Source organism: Gymnoscopelus braueri, assembly GCF_963280865.1.
Source record: "Gymnoscopelus braueri genome assembly, chromosome: 3".
NCBI lineage: Eukaryota > Metazoa > Chordata > Actinopteri > Myctophiformes > Myctophidae > Gymnoscopelus > Gymnoscopelus braueri.
The window spans coordinates 6,535,168-6,560,557 of record NC_137612.1 but is presented as its reverse complement, the minus strand read 5'-3'; the positions used below and the strand labels follow the sequence as shown (position 1 = coordinate 6,560,557).

General features: G+C 40.6%; 1 protein-coding gene across 1 annotated transcript in view; it reads left to right on the top strand.

Moving 5' to 3' along the window:
• Nucleotides 1-16,191: 16,191 nt before the first annotated feature.
• Nucleotides 16,192-25,390, top strand: part of fmoda (fibromodulin a) — an 11,292-nt gene continuing 2,093 nt past the window's right edge. Inside the window, exons 1-5 of the mRNA XM_080425151.1 lie at nucleotides 16,192-16,295; nucleotides 17,510-17,886; nucleotides 18,671-18,793; nucleotides 20,107-20,247; nucleotides 23,787-24,054. Coding sequence (XP_080281277.1) covers nucleotides 17,536-17,886; nucleotides 18,671-18,793; nucleotides 20,107-20,247; nucleotides 23,787-24,054 — 883 coding nt within the window. The 5' untranslated portion in view covers nucleotides 16,192-16,295; nucleotides 17,510-17,535. The remainder of the gene's footprint in view (nucleotides 16,296-17,509; nucleotides 17,887-18,670; nucleotides 18,794-20,106; nucleotides 20,248-23,786; nucleotides 24,055-25,390) is intronic.

Sequence of the window (25,390 nt, the reverse complement as noted above, 5' to 3'; positions counted from 1 at the left end):
AAAACTTTTAAGTTTAAAATATAACAATGAAAAATAAGGAATAAACATCTTTGTTCTGAAGAGTATATTGAAATGAGATAATTACAGAAAAATAGCAAATCTGCAAGCTTACAAAAAAAATCTTAAGTTAAAATGATAAAATATTTTCAAAACTTTTTAAAATAAATCAAAAATGACTTTATAATAAACTTAATATTATAGTTAATGTTTCCCAATATTGATATAGAACAAATTGAATCTTATTAGGGTAAATTTAACGGATCTATGTTTTGAATGGAATTCAATAGTGACTGTAACCGGTAGGATCACGTTGTCATGGAAACGTGTCTAACGTACCACAAAGCTAACACTTCCTGCTGAAGGAATTATGGGAAATGGAGTTTAAGACCAGAAGGAATTATGGGAAATGGAGTTTTAAGAGACCAGAGTGACTTTGTTCTAACTGACTGGAGAATGACTAAAATTTTGACTAAAATGGTTAGAACTAGCGAGACAGACACACTCATTCCAACATTCACGCATGCCTGCATATCACTCATACATAGATAGCAGAGAGAAAAAGATAAACAGATAGGCACTTTCACTCCTTCACTCCCTCGCTCGCTCGGACACTCACACACCGTAGACAGCTTGCTGACCCATAGAGAGAGAGAGAGAGAGATAGAGAGAGAAACCGTTCATTAATATACACAGACATACAAACATACCGAACATAGATATCTTCCAGCAACAAACTAATTTTGGAATGAAAAAGATTTTAACCTGATTGGTTTACTTATTATTTTAAATTATATTCAAAAATATATTTTAAATAAATTAAAACTTATTTTTAAGGCAAATATAATTATACTGATGGTTCAATGAATGTAGAACAGTGTTAAAATATATATGTTAAAATATATATATTTTAAACTTTTAAAACAAGCCTTCATAGTTATAGTGTATTTCAGACTGTTCATAACTCTAACAACAATAGCAGATTCTACTAGCACAATGAGTCACTATTGAGCTAGCCTAAACAGCCACGGTTTCCAGTAATCATACTGGAGTAAATGTACAATGTCGGCTTCTGAAATGTACACTTAAGTAGAAGTAAAAGTATTGAAAACTGGAACCACTCTAGTGAGATACAAAATGGGACCCTCAAAATGTACTCAAGTGGAGCACTTGAGTAAATGTACTTCGTGACCTTCCACCACTGAACCTCGTGCAGGCGGTTATCTTCCTTGTTTAAATTCCTAAGTAGGACAGCATCTCTAAACAAAATGCTCACGGAGCAGACTCCACTATCCACTGACATGTACTTGGGTCAAAGTACCCAAAACAAAGATGGTGTCCGAGCGGAGTGACGCACCAAGGGCAACCTGTCCCCATGTACAATTTCTCAATTTCAACATGCACACGTTTCCTTTGGAAATGGCAGATCCACAAGCTCGGAGTGCTAGCGAAGGGATAGCCTGTGAGCTTGTAGATCGGCAGCTTCCAACGTGCTGAGCTGTATGTAGGGCTGGGGTGGTAATGTTAATGCAATAGTTATCAGTATCTGCATGGTGAACAGCAAGCAAAGTTTTCAAAGTGTCTTACCAGAGCGGAAGCACACTATTTGCCTCTGAGGTGAGGTGGAGTTAAGATACAAACAGCTGTGGGGGCCCTTTAAAGTAACAATACCTCAAGACTGTACTTAAGCACAAAATTGGACCTCAGGAAGAATTGCCTCCACTAAGGTGGGGACTAGTGGAGGCTCCTTAATAAACACAACAAACAAACAGGACTTACAGAGACCTTCATTCATTCGGATGACATACATATAACATACATATGAAGACACATATGACACACTGTAGTACTATTTAGGGGGCAACCCTAGGCTGCAGAGCCAGCCGTTCACGTCACCTCGCTCGGATGCTGGAGCTAAACATAACGTGCATGTAACCTGTAGTGGTTTTGGGGTCGCCCCTTAGTGGCAGTCTCAGCTTAAACATAATATAACCTGTAGTATTTTCTTAGCCGCAGTCCCAGCTTTCACATAATATAACCTGTAGTATTTTCTTAGCCGCAGGTCCAGCTTTCACATAATATAACCTGTAGTATTTTCTTAGCCGCAGGTCCAGCTTTCACATAATATAACCTGTAGTATTTTCTTAGCCGCAGGTCCAGCTTTCACATAATATAACCTGTAGTATTTTCTTAGCCGCAGGTCCAGCTTTCACATAATATAACCTGTAGTATTTTCTTAGCCGCAGGTCCAGCTTTCACATAATATAACCTGTAGTATTTTCTTAGCCGCAGGTCCAGCTTTCACATAATATAACCTGTAGTATTTTCTTAGCCGCAGGTCCAGCTTTCACATAATATAACCTGTAGTATTTTCTTAGCCGCAGGTCCAGCTTTCACATAATATAACCTGTAGTATTTTCTTAGCCGCAGGTCCAGCTTTCACATAATATAACCTGTAGTATTTTCTTAGCCGCAGGTCCAGCTTTCACATAATATAACCTGTAGTATTTTCTTAGCCGCAGGTCCAGCTTTCACATAATATAACCTGTAGTATTTTCTTAGCCGCAGGTCCAGCTTTCACATAATATAACCTGTAGTATTTTCTTAGCCGCAGGTCCAGCTTTCACATAATATAACCTGTAGTATTTTCTTAGCCGCAGGTCCAGCTTTCACATAATATAACCTGTAGTATTTTCTTAGCCGCAGGTCCAGCTTTCACATAATAACACATAACGACACATAACGTACACAACTTAGGCTACACGCTATCTTCTCCCATGTACCCGGCGTGGTTTGCGGTTTAGAGATCCTAGTAAAGGCCACTTATTGTATTGTCTCAGTAAACTGTTGGATCATAGAATACAGAGAGACAGTGTGGTCTATCAGTAAACTATAGGACCATTATGACAATTGTAAGGATATATTCATGCAGGCACACAGACAAACCCCCAGCACCTAGTGTAAAACTAATATAGGATAAATTCACCCGCACCGAAAACCAAAGCGTGAAAAAGTGGTATTTCGAGGTACAACAAAAATAAATCCATATATTTATATATATAGCCATGCATTGCTCGAACACCCAAGTTGGATCGTGGGTTATTCTAGAGGCCTTGACATGAATATATATATAAATAAAGACAACTAACTGATAGTAACAGCTGATAGTTAAACATCCGTGTAAAAAAACGTCGGGGTGTCTCCGGTGGTCTCATAAACATATACAGAGACAGTTGCTGGGAGGATCAACTCGGTCCACCCAGCCACGCTAACAGGACATCATGGGGTATAGGAAGTACAGAGCCTAAGTATTAAACACAAAGGTCATTCAATCTGCTGTTCAGTGGTGACTTCACATGTATGCAATCATATTTACACATTGTCTTTAATAATTGACCTAAATTTGGTATAATACAATTCACATATAGCACCGCGTGTACCCTTCCTGGGGCCCCAAGGAATTGTAGCACATAGTGTATGGGCGAATTGTTATTTGGATCTTATGGATCCAGCGGTCGTCTGGACTGGACAGGGTCACGGTCGGGGTCACCAGCTGATGTGCCGTGACAGACCTGTCACTCTTGGTTCACTAAACCCTAAAGTCCAGTTTATAGACGACATACACAGAAATTACCTTTTACATGCGCAAGGCATCTTTATTGACAAACAAGGGAGATTCCCTCTATACTATGTGAATAAAAGAACAGCAAATTAATGATATTAAAACAATACGACCTGATATATCACGAAGGCAATTCGCTCCACATCTAAGTCTGCATGCAAACAAGCGCTCGGTTGAGCGCCTGGAGAATTCTGAAGTTCTTATCTATTACATTCAGTATATCAACGCTGTGGCTATCAAGGCCTGTCTTCTGACTGCACTCTATAAAGTAAAGGTTGACGGCCCAAGGTTCCACAATGGACCATCAGCGTGCGTGCACGTGCGTGCATGTGCGTGCTTGCACGTGTGTGTGCTTGGAGAACATCTGCTTTGTATTGCACAGATTATACCAGTCATTCTGTCCTGGGGTGCTGAGGGTCAGGTTACCTAAAAGGAGGCTCACGGTGTCCAGTGATGTCTACAGCAAACTGGACTATAGAGCACCAACACAAACGTTGGGCAGACTTTTCTTTCTCCAAAATCTTTCGATCTTTTAATGGCTGTAACAAAGGTCTTTTATTATCCTTTTATGATGTTTTTAATGTGTTGCTGTGGGGGGGACAATATCAGTAAATAGGAATGCTTGTAAAAATCGACAAGCTGGTCAAGAAAGCAGGCTGGACCCCCTGGACACCATGGTGGAGAGATGCATGAGGGCCAAACTCTCCTCCATCATGGATAATGATACATAGCCCTTGTATACATGCAGTATGAAGCAACTCAAACATGACGGAACGTTTTACATGCTCTTTCTTTCCGGCTGCCATCCAGCATTAAAATGAGTAGTAGAGCACTGGCTTGGCTCCATTGTGAGATGTATTTTGTAATGTTTTATATGTGTATTTTAATGTGTTTTTGTTTTTAAATAATAACTGATAGTTTTTTGTATTTGTTATGTACATACATATGTACTGTTATATGTATGTACAGTATGTACTGTATGTACGTACTGTACATACATACGTATGTATATAAACTATGTATGTATGTATGTATGTATGTATGTATGTATGTATGTATGTATGTATGTATGTATGTATGTTGGATTTATGCAGCTTCATTCGCAAATTGAACACACTGTAACTTAACTAAAGATTGGACAGAGAGGCCATACTGTACCATTATTAGACTCATGTCTGATAATGTCATGTTTGTCTAATAACGTCTAATAATGCCTACAGTTCAAGAGTTATTAGCTGCTCACAGACACAGAGACAGACAGACAGACAGACAGACAGACAGACAGACAGACTCACTCTGTGAAAACATAATCCTCCGCCTTCAGCCATAAGAAACTGACAGAAAACAATGGCTTCTTCAAAAATTAAACCATTGTATGCTTTGAAAAATGCTCGGCTGTAATGTGAAGTACACCATTATATATAACGTGGGTGGTACGTATACCATGAATCAGTGTCAATGGGCCAGACCACCGGTATGGTGGCGGTGGCGTGTGTGTGTGTGTGTGTGTGTGTGTGTGTGTGTGTGTGTGTGTGTGTGTGTGTGTGTGTGTGTGTGTGTGTGTGTGTGTGTGTGTGTGTGTGTGTGTGTGTGTGTGTGTGTGTGTGTGTGCGTGTGTGTGAAGAAAAAAGAAGAACTTAAACTTTTTAACAGCTTTTATGTTGCAGTAAACCCTATAATAAAATCAAATGTAAGCCTCCACAAATTGCCTCTTAAACTGGTAATGTGCTAACCAGCATGTCCACAGCACTGTGTATTGTATGTACAAAGCTCATAAGGATAGGAATTTATTTTTATTTTGATGTGTTTATAATAGAGTATACATGCAGTATATTTGTGTTTCCCCACTTGCAGTGTTTGTCCTTGTCCATCAATGTATCATAAAAGGGGAAACACACTTTACATTTCTTTTGGAATGAGAAAAAAGAACAGCTGGCAGCAGTTTCTTTCTTTCTTTTTTCCACCGTGTCCCTCCCACTCTGTCATGGCCATATGGATCTGAACAGGATCTTTATTCTCTCTCTCCAGTGACAGAACATCTGACTGCCATACATACCAGAGAGAGGAGAGGACCAACGCACTACTTCCTCCCCATGCAAGACAACATCGTCCAAATTAAGATTCCCTATCGGAAACAAACATGTTTGGAGAGGCTCACACAGAGAGAGAGAGTCTTTGTGTGTAATTATATCTAGTACACTGAATGAGCTTCTTGAGAATTAATCTCTTTTCTTGTGTTTGAAATGAACTGCTGGTCATTCCTGAGAGAGGAGTTCGTCATGACCTGAAGCAGAAGGTTTGGTTTGAGAGGCCTGGCTGCCCTGAGCCTATGATCTTCTGATCTCCTGCACTCAGCTCTGCTCAGTGTTGCCAGATGTTGCGAGACAAACAAGCAGCCAGGTCTATGAAAACAAGGCCAAAAGAAGCAACTATAGGCTACATGCAGTGATGTGTTCTACCGTGGTACGCTGTATACGCAGTATGGCCTGCAGATTTTTTTCGTCGCCACCGTATACATTCAAAAACAGTTCGAAACGGCGTATCTGATACGTTGATACGCATCTGATACGCTGCACCCAGGAGTGGCTGGGCTGGGGGGCGCAAACAGCAAGAATGTGGTCTGACCGTCTGACTAGTCTAACTCTGAGGTGAAGGCTTATCATGTGCGTGGCTATTGTTCTTGAGGTGATAATGAATGGCTACTGGCGAGGGAATTCACACATTTCAACGACCTGCCATTCACTTCATTGAACGTAGGTCACTGAATTACAAATAAAAAAAAGCATCCAAGGCTAAAAGCAGCTCCGAAGTGGTTGAGTTACAGGGTGATTAACATTAGAAACAGTAGAAAATCAGTACAAAGCATATTGTAAGTGTACTCAGTGTTACTGTGAAACTGGGCCTGAGTGGGCCTGGCCGAGTTTGTGCAGGGCAGAAACGCGTGCGAAGCGCTTATTTTTTTTTACATGAATTAATTATACGCGCGTGCGTGCCGTGCGTGTGGGTGGAACTAGGGGGGGAATTGTTATAGTATACCCTCCAAAAAAATCTAGAACACACCACTGGCTACATGTCATGAGCACTTTAAACTTTTATACAATCTGCAAGCTCACAACACGTCGCTATGCGACGCATTGTAAGCTAGTAGATCTGCTATTTTCAAATCCAATCTAGAAAAAAATTGAATGTTTTTGAAACAATTTAAATACACACATCTGGTACGACCCCCTGGCACAAAATATTTTCATAAGGGGGGTCCGCGGACAAATACATTACTTTGGGGGTCCTTGACATGAAAATGTTTGAGAACCACTGGTTTAAACAACATTAAGAAACAAGCCCAAATAAGAAACTAACACTGAAGAAACCAGCCCAAAAAAACGCAATCTGCAACTAACCAATATTTACAAGCAACTTTACAGAAAAACAAGCCCAAAGTCGCTTATAATAAGCAGACATGGCAACACAGGCTCTGGTCCTGGCCCAGACCCAGACTCCAGGGACATGGGGGAGGGGGAGGGGGAAGGGAGGTGGGGGGGGGGGTTACCCACAGTCCACTTGGGCCTCAACATGCCTTGAAGGTCTGCACAGCAGAGAGAATCAGTCCCCCTCCCGCCCACTAAATTAAAACTGCTGCGTTTCTATCTCATTCCGTCCGATGTCTCTCAATTTGTCAATTCAATTCAAAGGAGCTCTATTGGCATGTGACAACATACGTTTACTGTAGGCTACATTGCCAAAGCAAAAGTGGAACAAATAAAACAGTGAAAAGTAAACAATGTATGTACAATACAATGGAGCTTTATTTGCTTGAGAAAACTAGAGGTTACGTATGTTCTTTTAGTTCTGGAGTGAGACACTCATGTCTGTCTGTCTGTCTGTCTGTCTGTCTGTCTGTCTGTCTGTCTGTCTGTCTGTCTGTCTGTCTGTCTGTCTGTCTGTCTGTCTGTCTGTCTGTCTGCCTCTCTCTCTCTCTCTCTCTCTCTCTCTCTCTCTCTCTCTCTCTCTCTCTCTCTCTCTCTCTCTCTCTCTCTCTCTCTCTGTCTGCCTCTCTCTCTCATTCCACCCAGATAAGCCTCCCTGACTCTCAGAAACAGGCCCTTTGATGTTATCACAGAGAAGAAGGTCAAACTCCTGGTGTTAAACCCATAAGGCTCCTGTGTCGGCGGGGTTAACTCCCCAGAGAGCTCAGGCTGCTAACGTCTCCTGCATGGATGACAACAGGTTATGCAAACAGCTGTGTTGGACACAGTCCAGTAAACTACTACAACAACAACAACAACTAATGTCCTAAAACTAAACCCAAATGTCGAAAACTAAAACAAATAAAACACAGAAAATGTGACTGGTTGAGGGCTTTGTTACCCTGGATCTGTAGAATATAGAGTCCAGTGATTGAAAAAGTATCAATACTGCAACAATGTAGAAATACTTTGTTACAAGTAAAAGTCCGGTAATCAAAATTAACTTGAGTAAAAGTACCAAAGCATGGGCATCAAAATATACTTAAAGTACCAAAACTAAAAGTACCCATTATGCAGAATGTCCCATTTCACAATATCATTAAGTATAGAATCTTTTGAAAATAGCTTGTAGATCTGCTATTTTCAAATAGCCAAAGTGAAGTGGTTAGTGTATGTCTTTTTATAATTATTAAAATCTACAAAGTAACTAAAGTTTTCAAATAATTGTAGTGGAGTAAAAATACAATATCTGCCTCTGAGATGTAGTGGAGTAGAAGTAAAAGTATTGGAAATACTCAAGTAAAGTAAAAAAAAATACCTCAAAATTGTACTCAAGTACAGTACTTGAGTAAATGTACTTAGTTACTTCACACCACTAACATAAAACCCAAATGTCAAAAACTAAACAAAAAAAAAACCACAGAAAATGGTGGACTGATGGAGGGCTTTATGGTTCCCCTGGATCTATAGAATAATAGAGTCCAAAGACCACCAGAGGCTCCTATAGAAACACAGAGGAATGAAAAGTATTTCCTGCATGCAAACCTCTAGACCTCTAGACCTACTGCACATATAAACAGAGCTGCTAAACACATTTTAAATCTGAGGCTTTTTTTTGTATACTATTTAAATAGTTTTGAGCAGTGTTGATTTTGACAGCAACTTTTGATTTAGTTTTAGTCATGGTCTTTTGAATAAAATTACAATTAGTCTTAGTCATATTTTAGTCATCTGAAATGTTTTAGTTTTTGTCTAGTTTTAGTCGACTAAATATCATAATATTATAGTCGACTAAATCTACAGTTGATTTAGTCGACTAAAATGTATGTTGGCGGTGCCTTGATGGCGTCGTAATGGCTGATTTTACACTTGGTTGCATGCGGAAAATAGACGATCTACAAGCTCACAACGCGTCGCAACACGACGTGTTGTGAGCTTGTAGATCTGCTATTTTCAGAGTGCAGCACTCGAGCGCAGCCAAACATAAAATGTCTTGTCTTAGTTCTACTGGATCTCTTCTCCACTATAGTCCCCCACTAACATCGTCTAGTTTTTATTTGTTGACAAAATTGTCAATATATTTAGTCCTAGTTTTAGTCATCATAGCTTAGTTTTTATGTAGTTTCTATTTAGTTTCCGTCAGTGAAAAAAGGTAGTCGACAAAAAAAAATCACACCCTGTGTGAAGTGGGCGGTGTTTTGCTAGCTAATCACAATACTGAATGGAGTCAACCAACCATGTACAAAAAATAAATACATTTATTGAAACACTCTTTATGATGGACGAAACCATAACTTAAAAAAAAACAACTTCATGTTTTTTTTAAAGTTATGGTTTCTTATATAGGGCTATGCACATGTGTCATGTGACACTGGCCAATCACAGTCCTGAATTGACTGTGATTGGCCAATCACGGTGCAGGGTTAGGCGGGGTACTTTTTGGCCAATCACAGCGCAGGATAATTGTACAAATTTCCAAACCTCACTTATAGGGGCGGTTTCACCGCCCATAAATCGTCATAGTTTTAGTCGACGAAATCAACAGTGGTTTTGAGAAAGAATGCTGCTATTTGTCCCAAAAAGCTGTATACCCTGTACATAATACATGTATATAATGACGCAATGTGACATAGCTCTGTTTACACAATGCTGTATCCCCTCCAAATGTTTTGACACTTGCTTTGGCAATGCAAACGTATATTTTTCTCATGCCAATAAAGCTCCTTTGAATTTAATTGAATTGACAAACTTCTCAGCCCCAGTATGAAATGTTTTGCTAATTTGCCCAGTTTGTCTTGCTAGGGATGCATGAGAGTGTCCAGTAGTCCACCTTATTTCAATTAGACTCCTCACCAAAGCAAAGACAACACTCCTATTGTTCCTTTGTCCAGAAAAAAAGGATCAAGAAAACCATATCAAGAAACACTCCATATGCCATATTTTTGTTAGTAAGAAAACCCAGACTGGATCCGCGGATACGAATATTCAAATAGTAAAATCAACGGAAAGTTGACATTTTTATTAAAAACAACTAACAGTACTGGCTTTTGTGATGTTCTATATTGTCTGAATCAGCTTTGTTTGTGTTCGTTTACGGAGAGTGACTTTGAGAGCTGTTTCACCGTACAATGTAAGTCAATGAGGAGCATATTTTGAATTATCAATTTCTAATCAATGGAGCAATTATTTCTGATGAATTGTCCACCTTTGGAGTTACATCATGGCAAGGTAACTGCACAACCCAAACCTCTACCAAAGGAGGGGGACTGATTCTCTTTAAAGACACCTTAAAGCAAAAACCTATTGAGAAAATACACCATAGTTGATGTGTGCAATATATATTATGTTCCACTGCACAATCCTATACTGCGGTGTGTGGGCATCTGGCCTAGCGTCTCTTCCTACAGTGGCTGCATGGAAATCTTTTTTACCTTTTTATATAGTCAGACATTGCTTGGGCAGCCAGCCAAACCTCTGGTGATATTTAGAGTTAGCCCACTGCTGCACCCAGCTGAAAGCCTATAGATGCCGATAGCCTCACCATGTGTTCTGGGCACATCCTATGGATATAACTCTGTGGCGGGGAGGGGAGATTAAATCTGTCCTGTAGAGTTACACCACAGTTAGTGCTGTGGGCCGGCGTAGCTAACTGGGCCCCACATTAACCCATATAGACCGGGAACTCAATCTGTGTCGTTTTTAGATTTCTTTGGCTATTCAAAAATAGCAGATATACAAGCTCATAGCGCGGCACCGAGTGCCGCGCTATGAGCTTGTAGATCTGCAATTTTTTGGAACATTATCATGAAAATTGGTGCAAATCTTTGAATATGTATTTTTTAAAAGCAAACATTTTAACTCAAATCTTTGCTTCTGGGGGATTCTACAAATGTCTTCTAAATCCTAACAGTTTTTTTAAACACAATGTTGCTATAATATCAGTCGTTCTCAAACTTCAATTTTCTCAAACTTCATTTTGGGGGTCAAGGACCCCCAAAATGTATTTGGCTGCGGACCCGCATCTCAATATATTTTGTTCCAGGGACCCCCAGAAGCAAAGATTTGAGTAAAAAAAAATTGATTTAAAAAATATATATATATTCAAAGATTTGCACAAATGTTCTAGTTTTTTCAAACAATAGCAGATCTACAAGCTCTAGATACTAGCCAAAGTATAAAACAATGGTTAAAGTGGTTAAAATCCAAAATGACACAGATGCGTTCCCGGTCTTAATGGATTAAATGATCTATTTCCTTTATGGTGTACCCTCTGTGGGGCAGTGGTTCATATGTGTTGCCTTTGGTGTGCTATTTTCAGCCTCCAAACATGTATGCTCAGCCCATTCCCTCTATGTCATTATGTGTGCGAGAGAGCGGCACATACATGTACGGTATGTGTTTTTCGCCTAAACCCACTGACGATAGTGAACATATATACATAGTAAATACTATGTGTGCATATTATATATAGAAACCCCCCCCCAAATGACAGCGTGCGGTGCTATAAAAGAATACGCACATAAATAGTTCATCAATCAATGCAAAAATGTTGAACATAATACATTCTCATTATACATTATAAGTACTGTATCTTCAGCCGGAAAACATCAAATGCATAAAAATTGTATTCTAATAATAAAGTAATTTATAAGTAAACCAATAATCTAATGATAACTAATACATACATAAACCAAGAACCTATCATCAGCCTACATTGAAACTGTACACACTCTAGGATGCCAGGTCAACACTGACCTGGCATCTATCTGTCTACATAACATGCTATCCATGTTACATTTTAGCCTTTGCATAATCCTGCAAGGTCGTCAAGGCTAGGGCAAGATTTACAGTACAATTGCTTCCCATTAAAGGAGTAGTTCACCCAAAACAATGACTTATTTCCTATCAATTACACACCCCATGAAGCCTTGAATTCATGGAGATGTTTTTGTTTTTTTTCACATTCCTGAGACAATACATTCAAAGTCAATAGGAGACTCTTTGAGTGCCTGTCATCAAATTATTGACTTAGGAATGTGACAAAAAGAAAAAACTACTCCTTTGACTCAAAGTACAAATGGGCTGTAAGAAAACATTCAAAAAGATAAACTGTGAAGAGGCTGATCGATTAACTGTGGAGACTTAAATCAAAGACACACAATGTTGGGTTTGAAGATGAAGACTCATGGTTCCCTGCCTGGACTTGGACTTAACAGACGAGAGAGATAGAGAGAGAGAGTGAGAGAGAGACACCACGACGACACATGGTTCCAGTTAACCCTTTAAAACATCACAGGGCACCAGAAAGTGGAATGGAGAGAACAGGATCCATTCCTCTATAACTCATCTTCTGCCACAGACGTCCAGACGCACACCGAGGGTCTTCAATGTTTTTCAGGCCAAGGACCCCCTTAGCTGAGAGAGAGAGATGAGGCAGGGACCCCCACTACATATTGTATAACATTGTGTTGCAGATTAAACTTGTTCATAGATGCCATAGATAGCTTGTTGGATTGTGTATGCTGGATTCATCTTAATGTGTATTTTCAGACATTTAACCACTTAAACCGTCAATACTTAGTAAACTTCACCTTTGGCTCTGTACTTGGTCAGCTCTTTTTTTCCCTCTACACCAAACCTCTTTGCCCAAAATAGCCGATCTGCAAGCTCACAACGCATCGCGCTGCAAGGCGTTGTGAGGCTATTCTTGTCAGAATAGGAATGCTAGGGTTCAAGGGGTTAATGTAAACAAATTATGCCATTACACAAATATTGTGCAGCCCCCCTGTAGTAACTCAGAGGACCACCTAGGGGTCCCCGGACCCCCTGTTGAAGACCCCTGGTGGTGTAGAACATTTCAATGCAGTGACATTGCTCAACATCTGTAACCAACTAGACGTTGTAAAGGGATAAATCTTAAAACGGGGCAGGAATGACTGTCTGAATACATGGGTTACTTGTGTAATCCAATTTGTAGACAATGATCAAACCACAGTTACATGCACGTCGTACTTCTTACATCATGTACTCACCAATTAGTTTCTCTCTCATACACAGACTCACAGAGGAACACAACAGCCAGTGGTGGAAAGTAACTAAGTACATTTACTCAAGTACTGTACTTATGTATATTTAAATTAATTTTTTTTAAGATGATCAAATGTTTTAGCTTTTCTGCCTTTATTTGGATAGTGGAGAGTGACAGGAAACAGGGAGAGACAGACAGTCAGTGTAAGGGCTCGGGGATCAAACCTGCGACACACTGTCACGCTGCATTAGAGCCTATGTGGTTGCGCCTTAACCGCTAGGCTATGCCATCGGCGCCCCCTGAACTTTTACTCGAGTACATTTTGAATGCTGAACTTTTACTTGTAACAGAGTATTTCTGCATTGCAGTATTGATACTGATACTTGTACTTAATAAGTAACAAATGTGAGTAGCTTCTTCCAACACCGCAGAGGAGCATGTTCTCTGTGAACCATCATGTCTTTGTCTCCTCTATTATGTCCAGTGTTCTTGCTCAGGACTGTTTGGTGGTGTTTTTTGACCAGATGGCCGATAACTGGCCCATGATGGATTCCCACAATCAAAATTAAGTCTCCATCCTCAACATGGGGTCTGGAAAACCACAGGAGTCTTTGAGAGGATTCCAGGAGACTGATAGTCTCTCAAGACAGATGTGTTTACTTGGCTCCCAGTCCCAGAAGCTCTGAACATGAGTAAGAAAGTAGAAAGTGGATTATCCCACCTCCTCCACCACTTCCGTTTCACCTTAACAGTCGCAAAGGGTTTCGAAGCCTAAGCTAGCTCGCTGCTTTAGCAGAAATGTAAATTAAAAAATACATATTAATGATGTTCTAAAATACATGTTCGTCAACATGTGTTTGTGAGAGGTGGAATACCCTTCCAGTCTGAACAGCTTCGTCCTCTACATTTTTACTAGGGCGCGGAAATTACAGTAGCGTTAAAAATGTGTGGAAGAGATAGTCCGGCCGGCTTGAGAGACCAGGGGAGTGATAAACGTCAACAGTATTTACATTCACAAGTTACAGAATGTACAAGAATGGCTATATTTTGATTTGAGTTTCATCTTTATCATCTACCTGCAGACTGGACCAAGTCATATCCAACAATACAATTTGTCCCAGGGGGGGGGGGGGATTCTCAACCTTGAAATGAACAAGGTTGAGAATCACTTGTCTAGGACAAAGGAGTTGGTTGTGGAAGTTTATTTGTGAATACAGGAATGCTTGCAGCCAGGCCTACAAAGCATTATCTCTATGCTGTTTGCAAACACTTTTTCTCTGTTGTATCCTAAGCCTCCATCATGTTATACAAGTATTATTCAGCTGTGCCCAGTGTTGGGCCTGTGTAATAATTAAGATAAATGCTTTAACATGAACTAGAATATTTACCATTGTTATATATCTTAAGTTCTGCTTGACCAGTATACGTACTGATTCACTCTGAACTGCGTAGGCATAGGCAACTGATACCGATATATCTACTTGTGACATCATGGCCATGTTCACCGCTTTATCAGGGCACTGTAGCCTGTACGGCCAATGATACCAGATGCATCTGTTGATTTGTTAATACTATCTGTTATTTTCTATGACTCATACTGCATCTCTTGCTCATGTAATGCAGTAGTTCTCAAAGTGGGGTCCGGGGACCCCCAGGGGTCCTTGCTGATAACTTTAACCATATTTTACACTTTGGCTACCAAAAAAAAAGCAGAAAACAGCGTGGCTGTGAGCTTGTAGATCTGCGTTTTCTTTTAAATATTTGTATTTATTTTTATTTATCACAAATCTTCTCTCCTAGGGGTCCCTGGCACAAAATCCTTTGAGATGGGGGGCAAAAGACAAGACAAGAGGGGTCCTTGACTTTTGAAGTTTGAGAACCACTGATAATGTGAGTATACCAGGCCCATATGTTATATACAGCATTCTATATGTCAGTGGTTCTCAAAGTGGGGTCCAGGTGGTTCTAAATGTGCCCTTACAGATCTGTAACTCTGAGAGTGTACAAATGGAACCAAATGGACCCGTTACGGGGGGACGTTTGAGAACCACTGCTCTATGTGTTTAATAAACTTCAGTCTTGTGATACTGCTCTTCCTTCCACATGTCTCAGAGCTCGCTGCTCGCTTACAGAGGAATACTTCACACTGAATCATCACTGAATCACCTATAATAAAAGAGCAGCCTTATAGGACTATGGTCCACAGAGGGTCTACTAAAACCACAGAATACTGCATGCATGGGCCTGAGAGAGAGGAAACGGTGAGTGGAGAATTCTAAACATTGTGGAGGGAGCGTTGGGGTTCATCTGAGAGGGCAGACACATCTCAGGGTCTGCAGCACACAGATGGGAACAATCCTACACACTCTGCACAGTGTAATACAGACAGTGGTGTAAAGTAACTAAGTACATGTACTCAAGTACTGTACTTAAGTACAAATCTGAGGATTTATTTACTGGAGTACTTTTGATTTTCAATACTTTTACATCTACTCCACTACATCTCAGAGGCAAATATTGTACTTTTACTCCACTACAAAAACTTTAGTTACTAGTTACTTTGTAGATTAGAGCTTGTAGATCGACTATTTTCTAAAGATTTTTAAAACATTTTGAACTTGTGAAATGGGACATTCTGCACAATGAGAACTTTTACTTTTGGTATTTCAAGTATATCTTGATGCTGATACTTTAATTGTACTTTTACTCAAGTACATTTTGAAGACTTGGAATGCTACTCGTAACAGAGTGTGTCAACATTGCAGTAGGCCTATTGATACTTTTACTTGAGTAAAACATGCGAGTACACATTTTCTAGACACTAAAAGAGTGCAAATGAACACTCCAGACGAGCAGAGGAAAGGGGCACCCCGTCTAGAATAGGGTGTGGGGGATGTGAATGGAGCGTGGGCCCTGCCTCCTCCATGGGACAGGATGGGGGTTCGAGGAGGGAGGTGGAAGGGAATGGAAAGTACAAAACCATGCGAGGGACACAGAGGGAGAAAAGAGAGAGAGGGGCTGGGGTAACCAAGGCAGACATGGAGAGAGAGGGGTGGGGAGGGGGATGGTGAGCTTGGGAGGGGAGGGATGGCTTTTTACAAACTCTTTGGAAGAGTCCCCTTCAGTTCTCACCAGGATTCTAGAGAGTGGAGAGAAGATAGGAGGGCCAATTCTCCCTGATCAGGTAGAGATGCGCGGATTGCGCGTGCATGCATGTGTGTGTGTGCATGCAAGTGTGTGTGTGTGTGTGTGTGTGTGTGTGTGTGTGTGTGTGTGTGTGTGTGTGTGTGTGTGTGTGTGTGTGTGTGTGTGTGTGTGTGTGTGTGTGTTCACAGTGACAATATTATCACTGTGATATTGTCAGGAAATTAATTAGCTATAACCTTAGAATAGGTGTTACAGTATGCTCTGTGAAACTTGTTTTTTATAATTATTCTTCATTGGCTCATAGTTTGAAGTTCTGGCAGTATGTGTGAAAGGTTTTCAAAGGTGGCATTCATGGTTTTTTATGTGTTTGACTTTCTTATGCTTCCTCTACATCCATGGCTTAAGTTCTCCATAGGAATGTGCCTCTCACTGCAGTAAAAATAGAAAACTTACCTGATGTTATTAACTGCAGTGTATCTTTCATTTTGTTTATTTTTTTATGTAAAATGACACTAATGTCTGTAAGAAGAACACAAGTGACCTGCTGGGTAAACAGTCAAAGTCTGTTTATTCTATTTGAGTCGTCTAATTGGGATGTTTACTTTTTGGCATCGTTTTGTGGCTAAAGTTCAGATGAATCTACTCTTATCAGTGATTGTAGAACTACAGTCGTAGAACTAGTATGGAATGTATGTGAGGCAGTCACATGCATGCAGGGGGGGTGGGTGGGATTGATTGATTGCATAGATTGAATACTTTATTAACAGTTTGAAAAAAAAAAAGCACAGGAAAGTACAGTTCAATACAAGGTCTGCTAAGAGGATTTTAAACCCAAGAAAGCCTATGGCTTGTTTCCATTGGGGTCCTTTGTACTCAATTCATCGATTTGTGTTTCAGAACTTTGCAAAAGTTTAATAATGCTCATTAAGTCCTAGAAATGTAGGTCCTCGATCTATTTCCTATTTTCTATTTCTTTCGTTTATGGTCTGCAATAGTAATAGTATGTGTGACGTCATGTCCATGTTGGAAACAAGTCCCCAGGACTTTTTTTTGTTATCTTTTTAGCCTTAATGTCTTAATGCACCAGGTGCTATTTACATTTCTGACTAAATTCAATCAATCAATCAATTTATCTTTTTGACTGTGATGTTATCCCTCCTCTCTCTCTCTCTCTCTCTCTCTCTCTCTCTCTCTCTCTCTCTCTCTCTCTCTCTCTCTCTCTCTCTCTCTCTCTCTCTCTCTGTGGTGTAGATCATTGTGAATCCTGAGTGGTTGTGATGTGGTGTGTTTTCCTGCTGGCGGCCCTGCTGCCCTGCTCTCTGGCCCAGCAGAGACACGACCCCTTCGGCTGGCTGTACAGGGGCAGGAACCTGGGCTTCTTGCAGTCGGACATCACCGGAGGGGAGTGCCCCGCGGAGTGCGACTGCCCCCCTACCTTCCCCGTGGCCATGTACTGCGACGGCCGCGGCCTCACGGCCATGCCGTCCATCCCCGCCCGCATGAAGTACCTGTACCTCCAGAACAACGCCATAACGGCCGTGCCAGACGCGTCCCTGGCCAACGCCACGAATCTGGTCTGGCTCATGTTGCACTACAACCAGCTGACGTCTGACAACATTGGCAAGAAGGTAGTTATAGTCGGACATCTGGTCTCACTTTGGCAACAATCAGTGGGCTTTCTGCCTTGGGAGTTCAGAGCAGCATGATGACACAATGTGGCGCTCCTTGGGTCTGGATCTGGATCTTCAGAATGGCTGGCGAAGGGGCTTAAGTCTAATTCATGCCACTTGTCGGTTTTTCAAGTGAAAATAAATCATTAGGCTTGAGGCAACACAGACAGACACAATGCCACAATCACAGGAACAGCTTAACATGTGCTATACTGTAGAACAGGGCAATACATATTTTTGTTACTTATATTTTCAATACAAGTAACAGCAATACTAGACATATTCTGTTACAATTAAAGGTCCTTCATTGAAACTTTTACTTGAGTAAAAGTACACAAGTATTGGCTAGACATACTTGTACCAAATGTAAAAGTATTGCTTTAGCAGAATAATGTGTTTATTATTTTAATGTTGCCACTGGTAAAGATCAGGCCGATTGTAATTACTTTATGTGCTGCTGGATAGCTTAACCTATAATAATACATAATAATTGATCAGTTAATACTATGTTTTGTGATTATAATCTAAAATCTGTACAGCACTTAATGTAATGTACTTCGTTACTCCACTGGAACCACTGGAACAGGGCTTACGGACAATTACATTACTGTATAATTATCCGATCTCAGCACCATTACAGAGTAGAGTTTCTAAGCTGTGTACATTAAGCCTGTATGTTATTGTACATTTAGCGTGTGTATAATTGTACATTCAGTGTGTGTATTATATTATTATTGTGCAGGCCTTTGCAAAGATGCAGTCCCTGGACCGGCTGTATCTGCAGCACAACAATCTGACCCGCATTCCTCCCAGCCTCCCCCGCTCCCTGCGAGACCTGAGACTCAACCACAACAGCATCAACAAGGTTTGACAGCAATGATCGCCACTGTTGTCGGGTGGAAACCTTGTCCAAAACTCTTACTTTTCAGGACTCTTACTTTTCAGGGAAAAAAAAAATACCTATGTTTCCAATTGAACCAATGTCGTTATTATTTAGCCCTGTTAATACTTCATTAGTTCAATATCCTATATTACATTTGGTGTAAGGGAGGACCGGCCGGCGGACCTCTGATGTCACGCTCATGTCACCATGACTCAGCCATAACCATATATGGAGTTCCCAATGCAGCTACGCCCAAATATGGAGTGTGTTGTCTAACCTCAATGTGTCGTCATGGCATCAGACGCAAACAAATAACTCGGCTCCATATATGGGCATAAAAGGTGGCATGCCCATATATGGGCATATACCGATGACTTCAGGGATCTCCATATATGGACTGACAGATACAGAGACCTCCATGGGCATTAGCCTCGCGTAGCCAGACAATATCACTGCGTGGATATGAGTCTGGTGCTTCTATGAGGAAGTTCTTTTTCCCAAAACAATGGCTCTGGACGCAATTGGTTCGACCTACAACCAACTACCAATTACAGTCTCCCAGGAGAGGGCAATTTTTTTTCTTTTTTGCACTGGCAGATCCGTCTGGTCCCAGGCTATATGGGCATATCAGTCGGACTGGCGGTCAGTGTTGCGAGATCTGCTTATTATAATTTCCCCCCAAGTTTTATTTCAAAATAGCAGATCTACACAGATCTACAGTTTTATTTCAAAATAGCAGATCTACACACAACGCGTCGCATCGCGACGCGTTGTGAGCTTGTAGATCGGCTATTCTCAAATAGCTGATGCATATGTTTAAAGTGCTCATGTGGCTCATAGTCGCCTCTTTTGGGCTTGTTTTCCTAGACCCGGTTGCTTGTTTCTCTCACAGAATCTGGCAACACTGCTGGCGGTGTAGGTGAACTCTAAATCTGAGGGCCGTGTAGCGGCCTGAACCTCTAGTTTATAAAAACCCATAGACAGATGTAACCACTTTCAACATTTTTCAAAAGTAGCAAAAATAGCAGATCTACAAGCTCACAATGTGTCGCAATGCGGTGCGTTGTGAGCTTGTAGATCGGCAATTTTTGCTACTCTTGCGTGGCACAGTCATAAGACATAGCATGGCATTAATTTACGAAAAAACATAAAAAGTTGAAACATGGAGATATTACTTTTCTGCCCGACAGGGAGGAATTATTACTGCTATTATTCTACAACGTTACGTTGGCTTTATACCTGGCTGCAGATTCCTCCAGATATTAGACTTTTAAATATTTCCCTCGGTTGCCTAGGTAACGCCTGCAGACCTAGAGGGCATGGACAACCTCACCATCCTGTATCTCCATGACAACGCCGTGACAGACGTGGGCGCATCGCTGAAGGACCTGAAGTCACTCACCTTGTTGGATATCAGCCACAACAAGCTAAAGAAGGTATAGCGTGTGTGTGTGTGTGTGTGTGTGTGTGTGTGTGTGTGTGTGTGTGTGTGTGTGCGTGCGTGCGTGTGCGTGTGTGTAACTCTGATAGTGTACAAATGGAACCAATAGACTAAATGGACCCTTACGAGCCCATATTATGTTAATACAATATAACTTATGCAATTGGGGTGGTTGTATTTTATCTCCCTGTTCTTCTATTGAGACATTCAGATTGTGTCAAAGGTCAGGTCTCACCTATATACACAGGATCTGACACAGATTTTGACCTGATGGTCAATATTCAATTTATCCCCTGAGCAAGCAGGTAGGCTCTATTAGTTCAATGGTAAACGGGGCCAAACACTTCATAATGACTGATTTTTTTTTTAGAACAGGATATAGTTCTAATACATGATTGATAATAGATTATATTGTATTATAATCACTGTTATAATCTATTATAGTGTATTATAATTATCATAGTTGTAAAACATTATAATACTTTATAGATTATTATAATCACAGTTAAAATCTATTCTAGTGTGTTATAATTATCATAGTTGTAATAAATTATAACAATTTATATTGTATTATAATAAGTTATAATCCATTATAGTGTATTATAATTAGCATAGTTGTAATACATTATAATTTATATTGTAATAATCACAGTTATAAGGATCCATTTGGTTTATACCGAACCAAATGGTTCACCCGCACGTGCACAGGTGATTTGCATTTGTATACAGGACAGTTGGCCACAACATCTACATTACATTGTTAGACAAGAAGCACTGACCTCCACCTATGTTTACATTACAAATGAGTGTCAATGACCGGAGTCTGCTACTCATACCTGTGGATTTGAGAGGGGGTACTTTTGTGTAATGGAAACGGTAGATATTTTGATGCGGTGTGGTGTGATGTTGTGTGGTGTTGTGTGGTGTGGTGTGGTGTGGTGCTTAAGCTGCGTGGAAAAGGGACTGAGGTTTGTGCCATGTCTGCGTCCTGCGCTCTTCAGTCCGGTGTAAATCTGACCACCACTATTACCCCTTCCAGCCCTGCACCACCTCCAAACGCTTAGCACTTATATCTGTGGAGAAACATCAAACGCAACACAAACGAGCCGCTTGAACAAATTTATGAGCGATGAGGTGAGGTTGATAGCTGATATTAAGGTGATATACCTCACTAAGCTACAAGTTAAAGCCCTCAAACCTCCCCAAGCCTTGGGAGGTTTGACATGATGCCATCAATCTTCACCAGCTGTTTCCCAAACTTCTCTGGATCAAGGGGCCCCACTTGAAAACCTTTTTCAAGTGTTTTCAGCGTTTTCAAGTGTTTTCAGCGTTTTCAGCGTTCGTCCACCCATCTGACCAACTGAACACTGCAGCTGTGTTTTAAGTTGGTCAGATGGGTGGGCAGTGTGCGTTTTCAGAGCATGTTTGTTTTAACGATCGATCAATCGATTGGGTTACGGCTTGGATCAGTATAGGGGCCAACGTAGTAGTATACTTTTAAAGGTCTGGTGTAATGAAAAATAAGTTTTTCACACTTTTAGAGCATATCCGTGGTCATCATATGTGCACACCTAACAATAGATGCCAAAAAAAATGATTAATTTGTGTATTTTTATATCAAAAGTCCCTAAAAAGTCTGTGAACAAAAACGTGCTGCGTGATGACAAATATACACGTTTATGAATATAAATGAATCTTCACCTGTTTGATTCCCACAGCTGCATGTTCTTCAAACACAGATTTTAATTACAGAGCTACTCCGTTTTGAATCTCATTCAAGATAAAGTCCAAACTGTGTATTACTCATACTTAAACTTAATCAGCACGCTAAAATATGTATCTGAAAACATTATAGGCACGTAGTAGCACACATGCTTAGCTGGCCGTCTCTCTCTCCCTTGTAAACAAACACGAGCCCTGCTGCACATGGCTGCAGTGATTGAGATTCCAACCTACCATAGCCTGAAGGGATGGGACCTTCTGATTGGTTGAGAACAGGTTGAGACGATGTTTCACACTGAATCTTCAAAATAACCGAACATGACATTTCACTGGACCTTTAAGTTCTTATTTATTGGTATCACCATGAAGACACATTTTTCAAGGTTTAAAAAAACAAATAAATACATGAATATTATTTTTGCATTAATTATGTATTTTTAATGTTACATTATCATTTACAAATATCAGTGTTTTGCCAATTATTTGGGGGTCCACTTGCAATATCCTCACGGCACAATTGTCTTTTTTTATAACAATTGTTTCGTTGTTGTTGTTGTTTTAGTATTTCTTTGTGATACACTGTGATATTTTCCATTGTCGCTAATGTATTAATGTCTTTGGAACCCAGGAAGACGAGCTGACGTATTAACTGCCAGAGGTATTTTCATATTTTTTTAGCCAGTGCCAGAGATTTTTCATTGAAAAAAAAAAAGTACTCAGGAGCCGAGATACAGAATTTTTAAGTTTTAAGTGGATAGGAGTCTAGATCTTCGAAAAATCATATCTCCTTGGTCTTTGGGTCAAATTGGATTTTTTTCCCCTTTTTTTTCTTTTTTTTTTCCTTTTTTTTCTAGTTCACGTAGATCTACGCGATTGGCACGTGGCGGCTTTAAATAGGTTCGCGTAGATCTACGTGATTGGCAGTGAATCAGTTAAGGCGTCATCAGCTAATGGGGATCCGTATGAATAAAAAAATAAACAGTGGGCCATGCATGGTCCCCACATCAGTTTGGGAATCACACTTCTATAGCATCCTTCTCCATGTGTTCATTCAGTGGTTTTCAACCAGTGGTCCTTGAGGGAGTACCAGGGGGTCCCTAGCGAAATTAGTTAACATAGCGTCACAATCATTTTAACCACTTAGCTTTGGCAATTAAAAAATAGCAGATCTACAAGCTCATAGCGCGGCACCGAGTGCCGCGCTATGAGCTTGTAGATCTGCTATTTTTTTTTTTTAAAGTTTGCATATCTTTGAATATTCATATTTTTTAAAGCGAAAATTAACTGATATCTTTGCGTCTGGGGGGTCCCTGGCACAAAATACTTTCAAATGGGGGTCCGCGGCCAAATGTATATCAATTTAGGGGTCCTTGGCATGAAAAAGGTTGAAAACCAACTGTGTTAACCCATTGAGACCTGAAGCCGATTCTACATGTCTCCTAAATCTCAACAGTATTCTGAAAAACGAATGTTTCTATATCAGTGGTGTTCAATCTTTTTCATGTCAAGGACCCCCAAAATGATATGTATTTGGCCGCGGACCCCCATCAAAATATTTTGTTCCAGGGACCCCCAGAAGCAACGATTTGAGTTAAAAATGTTCGCTTAAAAAATATATATATTCAAAGATTTGCACACATTTTCACGATTTTTCAAAAATAGCAGATCTACAAGCTCGTAGCGCGGCACTCGGTGCCGCGCTATGAGCTTGTATATCTGCTATTTTTGAATAGCCTAAGTGTAAAATAATGCTTTTTAGCTCAAATCTAAAAATGACACAGTTCCAGGTCTTAATGGGTTAATTGATTCCAGGTCCCCAAGGCTCTGCCCGAGCAGATCCACCAGCTGTACCTGGAGTCCAACGCCATCGACTCGCTGCCGGACGGCTTCCTGGGCCATTTCACCCAGCTGCAGTACATCAGGATGGCCCACAACCAGCTGACCGACAAGGGCATCCCCCCCAACACCTTCAACGTGAGCGGCCTGGTGGAGCTGGACCTGAGCTTCAACAAGCTGGAGAGGATCCCGCCGGTCAGCACCACGCTGCAGCACCTCTATCTGCAAGCCAATCAGATCAAAGGTAATGAATGCATGATACATGGGATTGCATTAAAATAGTCAATGCGACTTTGCCCTCAATGCCCTCAATACCTGCATATCTGACTAAATACCTCCCAAAAAAATGCGACACCCACAGCTACAATACTAGAGGGAGCGATGACAACGATCTGGTAACACCCACCTATAGAACAAACATGGGTAAATTCTCCTTCTACAGCACTGCCACCCAAGTGTGGAATGCCCTGACCCCATCCCTTAAAAAATGTGGTTCACTGGCCTCCTTTAAAACAGCCAAAATATTCAATCAATGAAATCAATCACACAGCAGTGATTCTCAACCTGTGGGTCGGGACCCCTAGGGGAGTCACCACATGATTTTGGGGTCCCCAGATGACAGTGAAGTGACAATTTAAGGACTTTTAAGACCGTTTTAATACCTAATAAAGAAATCAACAAACTATACTATAAAAACTGGTTAAACATTGGCCAAATTGACAAATAATATAAGAAAGAGGCAAATATTGTGAAAATAGCAGATTTTCAAGCTCACAACGCCTCACAAAGCAAGGCGTTGTGAGCTTGTAGATCTGCTATTTTCACAATATTTATCTGTGGAACCAAGTCAAAGTGTAATGCCTCAACTCCTACAATTCCATGTCCTTGTCAGGGTGGGGGGTCCCCAGCTCAAATATGGTCATTTTGGGGGGTCCCCAGTTCCAATATGATCATTTTGGGGGGTCGTAGCCTGAAAAGGTTGAGAACCAGTACAATTGCAGGTGTTCCCCATCTTGTTCAAAGGATGTTGAGGCTACAGTATACACCGTAAATTCCTCTGCGGTCATTTAACTCGGAGAGTGTAGTGTACAAATAGAACCAAATGGACCTGTAACAGTCCATAATGGTTATATGTGCAGACTCTCTGAGTTACAAATAGAACTCATTCATAATGAGGATTTTGTGTGTGTTTCTTCAGAATGTAGCAAAACTTTCAAGAAAATCAAATTCCAAATGTGAAAAAAAGAAAATGGATACATTATTGATTGACCCGTGATCCTGAGCAACTTCTAAGTTTATATGTACTTTATCTATGACATCTTGTTCCAAATCAATTAGTCTCTTATCATAGTGTCTCGTTTACCTCGTTTTCAACTCAGGTAGCCTACTGTTAAAGCTGCAATCCAGAACTTTATTTTAATGAATACAATTTTATTTTAATCAATCTGTATGTTAGACGTAACAATAACTACATCTGCAATGGTTGGAGCCGAGGTAGTCTCCCTACTCTCCCATTGAGAAATGTAGACCCTGGGGTTGGGTATACTACTGGCTGACAAGTAAGTAATCTACTGCCTCAA